The 9,802-nt window shown below is 37.1% G+C and overlaps 1 protein-coding gene across 1 annotated transcript in view; it reads left to right on the top strand.

Moving 5' to 3' along the window:
- Nucleotides 1-242: 242 nt before the first annotated feature.
- Nucleotides 243-9,802, top strand: part of LOC136030539 (SUMO-activating enzyme subunit 1-like) — a 35,951-nt gene continuing 26,391 nt past the window's right edge. The window contains exon 1 of the mRNA XM_065709590.1: nucleotides 243-417. Within this exon, the coding sequence (XP_065565662.1) occupies nucleotides 314-417 (104 nt within the window). The 5' untranslated portion in view covers nucleotides 243-313. The remainder of the gene's footprint in view (nucleotides 418-9,802) is intronic.

The following is a 9,802-nucleotide window of genomic DNA, read 5'->3' as shown; positions in this document are numbered from 1 at the left end:
AGAATTTTTTCAAAGGTTAATTTTATATCATAACTTTTGTATGTCATTTTGTAAATGATATTTTTGTCGTCATTGTTCAAGCTGTTAAGGATTTCAGTTTTATTCCGAATTTTGAACTAAATATTACAGATGTTAAGAACAAATCAAAGTTAGAAAATGACCATTTTAGTAGTTTTGTAGAAGTTGTAATACTTACAATAATAAAATAAGTTTTTAACAAAATTCGATTTATTCTATATAAGGATTGAAGTGAAAGCCATTATTTAAATATCCTATCACGAGCACGTGGAATTACAGAAGTCAACTTTCCGAGATGGTATCATCCGAAAATGGAAGCGAAGCCGTCCGCTTTACTGAAGATGAAGTTGACGTATATGATAGGCAAATTAGGCTCTGGGGTGTACTTGCTCAGAAAGCGTAAGATCCATAATAGCCTAGGCTATTCACCTTAGAGTAGCCTCCTGTTGCAACAGGCCTCAGCTAGTATTCCACTGTAATTAGAAAATGTGAAACTCTTCTTATTCCTAATAACTAGCAAAATGACCAAATTGTTTTAAACCTAGTCTAGGATTCTTAATTTCCTAGCTAGGCCTTAAAAGATGAAAATAGGCTAGCCTTGTCTACCATTCAATATACCTTACGATCTTTTAAGTACATACATTAGTCACTGCTGTTAGAAATGACAAGTTTACAATATTTAAGTTATTTTGCTGGCTAAAAGATGATGTACCTTTTAACAATTTCCCCAAATAGCCTAGGCTGCCACTATAAAATTCCATTTTTATTCTTTAAAAGGACCCTTAAATTGTCACTACACCTTTCTCCTTTTCTTGCTACTTGAATTAAAACATCACATGGCAAAAAAAAAACAATATAGAGTAGCCTAGGCTACCTTTACATTCTCTATTTAACAGGCCTGGTTATTCCAAATAGTTTATAATGTCTCCTGCTATCATAATTTTATCCCAGCCCTCCTCCTGTATTTGTAAGAATGGTAAAATTCTAGTTTAGTGACTTTTGGCTATCTTGGAAAGGGTTTAGGTTAGGAAAATAAAATTTTCAGGAATTGGTCTAAAGGCTAAAGTATGTCATGGGAAGGTATATTGCAGTACCTACCTCAACTCTCTCTCCCTCTAGAGGGTCCTGGCCTTTGATGACCTTTAAACATATGTGTGTTATAAAAGTGAATCCTTGCAAAATAGATCTTCTGCTTGAATGAAGTACAACAAAATTGTTTTCAGCTTCACAACTTTCTCAATCCCAATTTATAAGGTTTTGAAGATATGTAAATACATTTCCTAAATGTGAAAAAAAAACATGGTAAAATTCTAGTTAATTGACTTCTTGCTATCTCAGAAACAGTTTAGGTTAGGAAAATGAGACTTTCAGGGATGAATCTACAGACTAAAGTATGTCCCAGGAAGGTATTTTGAAGCAACTACCTCCACTCCTTCTCCCTCTAGAGGGCCCTGACCTTTGATGACCTTTAAAAATATGTGTGTTATAAAAGTGAAACCTTGCAAAATAGATCTTCTGCTTAATTGAAGTACAACAAAATTGTTTTCAGCTTCATAACTTTGCTCAATTCCATTTTATAAGGTTTTAAAGATATGCAAATACATTTCCTAAGTTTTGAAAAAGAAACATTTATATGGCTCAAAATTCTACTCAAATAACAGGAATTGCATTTTCAGAACTAAAGGCATAGAAAAAGCAACTAGTAACTGAAAACTAAGGTAAAATGTTGTTTTGTTAAAATTTAAATACGTATAGACCTGTCATGTCGGCAAATTACAGGGCCCCCCAGAGGGAGAAGGAGTGGAGGTGGGTACTTTAAAATACCTTCCCGGGGGATACTTTGGCCTGTAGACCCATCCCTGAAAGTTTCATTTTCCTAACCTAAACCCTTTCTGAGATAGCAAGAAGTCAATCAACTAGAATTTTAGCAAAACCATTGATACAGCTCAGAATTCTACTCAAATAACAGGAATTACATTTTCAGAACTAAAGGCCAAGAAAAAGCAATTGGTAACTGAAAATTAAGGTAAAATGTTGTTTTGTCAAAATGACACCTGTCAGGTAGGCAAATTTCAGGGCCCTCTAGAGGGAGAAGGAGTGGAGGTGGGTACTTTAAAATACCTTCCCAGGATATAGCCTGTAGACCCATCCCCAAAAGTTTCATTTTCCTAACCTAACCCCTTTCCAAGATAGCCAAAAGTCACTAAACTAGGATTTTACTGTAACAATTTCAAGCTATGAGTTTGTTTAACCCAGGTTTCTACAAGAAAAATTAATATAAGTAGAAGCACAGCACAAGCAATAACAATGCCAGAGCATTAGCAAAGCAATCATAATGTAATTCTCATCTGTGTACTCTGGGTACACGTAATGGTTATGCACTAATTAATTCTACTTTTACACTTTTACTCTTCTTAACAAAGTACAAGAAGGCACTAGGCTCAATTTCCTGGTGTGTAGTCTGGGTATACACAGTGTCTACATCCACTACACATAACTATTTACAGGTTCAATCTTTTTGGTGGGCTGATCACCCCTCCAAAATATGTTCTGGTACCAAGTTAGAAACCAGGTACTGCTTCATGTGGCTAGACTGAGGGTTCCCATGGGGTGATCTCTGTCCCTAGCCATTCTAGTGGCAAGGAGTAGAGTATCATCTGTAGAGCTGATTTACTGGTCATAGAGATGATTTCTGAAGTAGAGCAGTCTTATTTAGGGAAGTGAAACCATAACATTTGATTGCCTAGGTCTTTGGTCTCAGTATCATTTATGAGGTGGTTTTAGAGATGCATTCTGTTCCATCTGATTACAGATCCATCCTCTGTCTTAATTATGTAAGATCACAGAGAATCAGATTTGGCAATTAATCTTGCTGTGCTCTACTTCCCACCTGGTGCCTTCTGTACATAAACTGATTACCCCACCCTTACTGATGGTAACAGCATAGATGCCATGTTGTAATGATGCTTCTGTTGTCTCTGAAGAATTTTAAAGTGGCCATTGGTAAATGGCAGAAGAGACCTTGGTTGATGGCCCATTAGACATTGGGATAGCAAGGCTAGCCTATCCACATGTGAGCTCCTATATTTGAGTAGTTCTAAGCATAGGTCTTCACCATTTGTTGATGTCTTCATCATAAGATTCTCTGCTGTCTGGACAGTTTTTTCCACAAATCTGTTGGGCTTGATATTCTGTGAGAAAATTGCCAGGTCTTGGCAAACTCTTCAAATTCAACTAAGGAGTACTGAGGGCCATTGTCAGACACTAGTGTAGATGGAGTGCCATATCTGGAGAAGCAAGATTTGACTTTAGAGATGATGGCCTTTGATGCAGTAGAGCTGGGTTTTTCCACTTAAGGAAAAACAGCTCTAATAGTTGCCTGTCACAAGATAATCAGTATGCCTTGCCAGTCAACTAGTATTTGATCCCTGTGCTTGGTCGTTTCTATACCAAGATGTGCAGCATGGAGTTGTTTCAAGATATCTGGCTGTATTGCCTTGGGTGTGACCAACCTCTCACCTTTGAAATTAATACTGCTGTTTGTTGACAGTTTGTGCTGGATATTCCAGAACAGACATGCCTCTGTCTAACACAATATCCTGCATTTCAGCCAGCCTTTGTGGATTTTTTTCACAGAATCCTCAGTTGACTGTCTTAGGCAGTTTCTTCCTGAATTTGTAGCATTTTCTCTTTGCTTACTGGTAGATGTCTAGATATCTGATGTACATACACATCTATTTCTGTCTCTAGTTTCTCTTTGATATCAGGAAGGTGCAGGTGAGAAAGGGCATTGTTGATTGGTATTTCCAAGCCTGGTCAGAACTGCAGATGAAGATCATATGGCCAGAGTTGTAGCACAAACCTCTGCACCCTTGGGGGGGCATTATGGACAGGGTTTATGACTACTGTCTCAAGAGGGCAATAACCAGTTATTATGTTGACATGTAGAAATAGTGATGAAAATGCTTCAATCTGTATATTATAGCATATAACTCCTTTTCAAGTTGAGAGTATTTTTGTTCAGTTTTGCTAAGTGCACAGGATACATAGGCCAAATACTATAGTATGCTTTCAAAGCAGAGGTGTACTCCCAAGCCATGGCTAGACTCATTGACTTTCAATTCCACATTCAAGTTGCTGTAGTTAAAGAAGAAGATGCTTGACACAATCAACTGCTTGAGTTCCAATAGCATTTGGTCATTTTCTGAACTCCAAGAGAATGGCTCAATTTTGAGTATGCCTTGCAGGCTTTTGTTTCTAGTTTCTGGTAAGCATTTGCAAGATAGTTCATTATTACAAGGAGAGTAAGTAGCTCTTCACAGCACTGAGGTCTGGGCATCTCTTTGATGGCTCTCAGTTTTTCTGGTTTTGGTTTCATGCCATCTGCTCCAATTATGCACCCAAAATAGCATATGCTGCTTTCACTGAAACTGCATTTGTCTTTGTTGAACTTCACACCTTTTTCTAGTGCTCAAAAGAGCAGTCTTGTCATGTTATTTTTGATTTGCTCTATATACAAGAACATCATTGATAATAATTGCTACCCCTTCTTGCCCTTCAAAGGTTTCTTCCATGGAAAGGTGAACTCATCTTGTGCAAAAAGTAGGCCAAAGGGCATTCTTAGGAACTGATAGCATCTATATATATTGCTGAATGTTATCACATCTGATGCAGTTTTGGAGAGCACTAATGACCAATGCCCTGATCAAGCATCCATTTTGCTGAACATGGTAGCACCATAACATCATCCAAGGTAGGTATAGAACAGTAAAGGTGCTTTATGCATTTGTTGAAATCTACTGGATCTATGCATAGTGTCTCAGTGACTTTTTGAATAACTCCATCTCTTTCTTTTTTGACAAGCTCTTTCTGGATTTGTCTTTAATGTCTCCGGTACTCTTCTAGCTGGGTTAACAGTAGGTATGGATCCATCTTTTAGATGGATCTTGCATTTGCCCTTCAGTTGGCCAATACCTTCAAGGATGCTTTTGTGCTCATCAACTACACTGGTTTGTTCAAAGTTGACATTTATTACCAGTTTGATGAGGTTTAAGTCTGCTGGATTGATACTGCACAATCAGAGTCAAATCTGGATCCACCACATAGAATTTGTGAGCTACCCTAGGATACTGTTTGTGGCTGCAGGTAAGATCACAAGTGTCAATGACAGATATTGTAGATTCACAGTAGCTGGTTAGCCATTGGTTTGTTGGATGTAGATTTGGTTTTGGGTCAAGCTTGTCAAAAACGTTCTTGGGAATAACATTGGTTTGAGATCCCATGTCAATATTAAAGTTGATTGTTTAATATCAATGGAAGAAGGGTTTCATCTTTGTCACTATATTTTCCAATGGCATACAGGAAAACTGTATCTTCATCATCAACTGCTCCTCCAAGCAACTGTATTTCATCATCAGTGGCACTACAATTTTGTTGCTAGAACAGACCCTTGAAATGTGGTTTGGCTTTCTGCATTGGGTACAGATTTTATCTTTTGCTGGACATGCCTGATTTCTTGAGCATGGTTCACCACAAAGGTAGTATTCTCTATGCCTGGGGGAGTGTTATTAGTAGGAGCTTTCTGATTATGGGCGCTGTTCTACCTTGTTCCACATGTGATTGCATCAACTTAATGGGTATATATTTGCTTCCATTAAATGATCTCTCCTGAGCCTGAGTTGTTTCATGGGTTCTACATCTTGATACCTTGATTTTGAATTTCACAGACCATTCAGTCTTGACTCATTTCCTCTTGTTCTATTTACAGACATGGTTTTACCAATGTTTTTAGTTCTGTGATGTATCTTTCAATATTTTCGTTTTCAAGCTGTTCTCTCTTTTGAAAGATGTATCTTGCAAATCACAGTGTTCTTCTTTGGGCTTGCATAATCTTTAAAGAATTTGATAAGGGGTTCAACTTTATTGACTTAGTATTGAGAATTTCTCTGCTCTTTTCTCTCATCCAAATGAGAAGGTAGTCACACTGTGATTTTTCAGTTTTTTTTTTCTGCTGGTGGTCCTGTAAGCATCAACCAAGTATGCTGTTCAAACCAGTTCCATTCATCTACCAAGGAGGTGGCATCCCAGTTGATGGATGGTTGTTGGACTTTTATAATAGTATTAGGTTTCAATGCTACTTCTGAAACCATGCAGTTTTACCAGACTTGTTTCTGGTAAAACTTAAAACCAGGGACCCATTTGAGGAAGATTGAAAAAGATACTGGAAACCAGGCTTACCTTAAACCCATCATTAATGCTCACTTATCTCATAGCCTACTGCTTCATTCACTCACCTTCATTTGATCAGTAATAGCCTAGGCCTACTTTCTTGACTACCATACTGTTGTGGTCTACAGTAGTTCTAGCCTACTATTTTCTTTGTTATGAAGAGTGTTGAATTTGTTATGATCTGTGGAGAATTTATGATATTGAAAAGGAAAGCTGTTGAAAAAACAATTCTCATTTCATAATATACAGAAAATTATTGTCAACAGATCTTTAAAGTGCTTCCACTATGTTGTACCCTTTGCCCCCCGCCACCTAATATGCAAATACAGCACCCAAAATATAAATTCCATGCATTTTTCTGTTTCTTGATTTTATCAGTGTTGGTTAAATTTACAGGTATTGAGCTAAAACAAGAGTGACACATGGCTAAATGCACATGAGATATATAATTGTATAGAACCTTGAATTCCTTTAGGATTTTGAGCATTTGGACATCACTGTTTCTCTTTTTTATATTAAATCTTGTATTTTCATGACAAGTAAGGTCAAAAGAGATCACTACCCCTAGTAAGATAGTGCTGTTCCTGAGGAGGTTTATGTTTATAGGTGGACATATAATTGCATGGACCCTGGAATTCCTTTAGGGTTTTGAGCATTTGTGTATTACCGTTTAACTAGTTTAACTCTGGTGCTGATTAAGCATTCCCTCTGCAGCTGTGCCTTTATAGTCATGAGTCTTCTGTATATGGGACTAGTTTGTCCCAAGCTTGAAGTTTGAAAAAGACATGAAAGCTTTGAAAGATGTGCAGAGACATGCCAGCAAAGTGATGATTGACATGCGGGAGCTTTCTTACCCAGCAAGACCTGCTAAGCTGACACTTAATACTTGTATACAGGAGGAATAGTGATGATGCCATTCTAACCTATAAGTCAATAAAGGCTAATGCTCTCCCAGCATTATTTCCTATTGTTGGCCTTAATTCAAGAACCACAGGTCATTGGGTGAAACTTGTTAAGCAGTATATCCTAACCAGAGTATACACTCAACTCTTTTCTCAAGGATCATCAATGGTTGGAATAAACTCTCTGAAGACACAGTTACTTCTGAATCTGTTTTCATTTTCAAACAAAGGCCAGATGCTGAATGGTCCTTAAGGGAGCAAAACTAGACTGGTAAGCTACTGTCATCCAACTTCACTTGGTCACTAAACAACTCTGGAGCTCCACAAGGAAAAATCCTTAAATTGCTCCAAGATGCAATTTAAGGTAATAGATTTAAAATTAACCTTTCATGAGTAGACATTATCTGTCAGGAGCTCTTCCCACTGTGCACACTTTAGGTCTTCCCTTATGCCTTTATAACCAGTTTATATTTTAATTCTTTAGGGTAAAATTGGAATGTTGAGAAGATGCATGTGTATGATGCAATACTTGAATATCGAGAGGATACATGTGTGACTGGTTGCACCCAATAGAGGAAGGTTTGTTGACATGATGGGCATTTCTGGGTAATCATTAAATCTAACAGTGCTGATAGTTGGCCCTGACACTATATACTAGGCAAAATGAAAACTTGAAATAGTGAGCAAATAGACAAGTTTAAGAGGGCTGGGCTAGGTTTTAATTTTGTTTAAATCTAACCTTGACCATGTACCCATGCAACCTCTGGTATATTAAATTCTCCTACCAATATCCGGCTCTTATACTTGTAGCATACAAGCTTAGTCACTTTTTCTATTGCATCATGATAATGGAGATGATTTGGTGCATTTGGACTTATATTAGAGTAGTAGAGGTTGTAAGTAGAGTAGAGGTTGTTATCTTTAGCCAAAAACATTCTAGATATTCTGGTTTTTTCACTGGGACCTCAAGTTGGCTTATCTCAGTGTGAATTTTAGCACAAATTGCAATCCTAGTCTGCTGATTCTGTTCAATTTGTAAAGAGTTGATATACCCTTTTCATTTAGTGACTATACTTTAGGTTACACTTTGATGACTTCAGAAACTTCAAAAATATCTGCTTTTATCTTATCAAGCATGACTTTGAATCTAAATGTTTAGCTGGTAAAACTATGGTGCTTTGTGCCATGATTATACTGCCTCAATTTTCTTACCATCATCAAAATATTGTGGAGGGAGAAAGGAACCTTCATGTGATCATTGCCAAAAAGTTAAGGTTCCACAACCATGTCTAGCATGTTGTCTCCCAAGAAAATTCCATCCTTGGCCTATTAAAAAGGATCATCAGTAGCTGAGAGGCAACAATATTGATAAAAAATTTTAAGGCTTTTGTTGTGGACCATCCAGGGACAATTCCTTTGAAGACATGTTGCATGGGGACACCTTGTTTTTTTGGCAAACCGGAGGGCATGATATATTTCAGCACAATATATATCAAGACAAATAAGGACCTCATTCTTAGGCAATTGGAGTGACTTTTGGAGGAGGTAAAATGGGACTTTAATCTTTCTTAGAATCAAGCCGATGGACTCAATGAATTGAATATGGTCAATTTTTGACCAATCATGATGATACCACCTTGCTGAGGAATTGCGTGCTAGTGGACTACTCTGAGAAACCAAAGTTGGCACACTGATAGAGCAAGTTATAGGTAAATGGTCAGAAAGCTGATAATCAAATATAACATTAACTATATTGGGGGTTATATTTGATGATACAGCATTGTGGTCCGAGTTAGAGGTTCGTGAAGACGTGTGAATATACATAAAATTGGACGTTTTATCTAATACATGCAAAAAATCACTAAATAAACCTTTGACTAAGGTAGTACGTGGAGACGCCTGAGAATCTGGTTTAGACAAATTAAAATTAAAGTCTCCGGCTATAACGCAAGGTAAATCTAGACACTGTATTTTTTTTCTACACAAGAACTTAACTTTTCACACAATAAAGCAAATAATTGCTTTGACTGATTGTTGGAGTAATCAGTGGGTAATTACATGGTAATATAAACACAGGAGTCCACTCTCATGGCTAACTAATGATCATTTGTTTCAAACAAGCTAGACATGTAAACTTCTGCTTTCCATTCACAGTTTTTTCTGGTCAACTAAGGCTGCCCAGGTCATATCTTATAAAACAAAGGGGAACAGTTAAAAGAGCAAAATTACCAAAATTGGTATGTAATATCACTAGTCTGTAAACTTTTAGAAGAAGGTATTGGAGACAGGATGAAAGACATTTGTCAAAGTAATATAATAAATCTCGACCAATTTAGGTTAATACCAAACAAAAGCTGTACAAAACAACTGATAGAAACGCAAGGCCTAGGTCTCAACTTCAATTCATCAAAAACCAAAGTCTCATGGATGGAGAAGAAAAGAATAGCTGTGTCCCCCAGCTAGTAATAAACAACTAATCGGGCTGCACAATGCCTCTGACACTTGTTGACTCTGAAAAAGATATTGGTATTATTGTTAACTTGCAGTTAAAATTTATTGAGCACAACGAGAAGATGATTTTGAAAGATTTGTTGCTCATAAGGATGTTTGGACTAATTTTCAAGCTCTTAGACAACCAAATTTTTGTGCAACCT

Source organism: Artemia franciscana, chromosome 8 (assembly GCF_032884065.1).
Source record: "Artemia franciscana chromosome 8, ASM3288406v1, whole genome shotgun sequence".
Lineage (NCBI taxonomy): Eukaryota > Metazoa > Arthropoda > Branchiopoda > Anostraca > Artemiidae > Artemia > Artemia franciscana.
The sequence above is the reverse complement of the archived record's forward strand: the minus strand, read 5'-3'. Positions and strand labels throughout refer to the sequence as shown.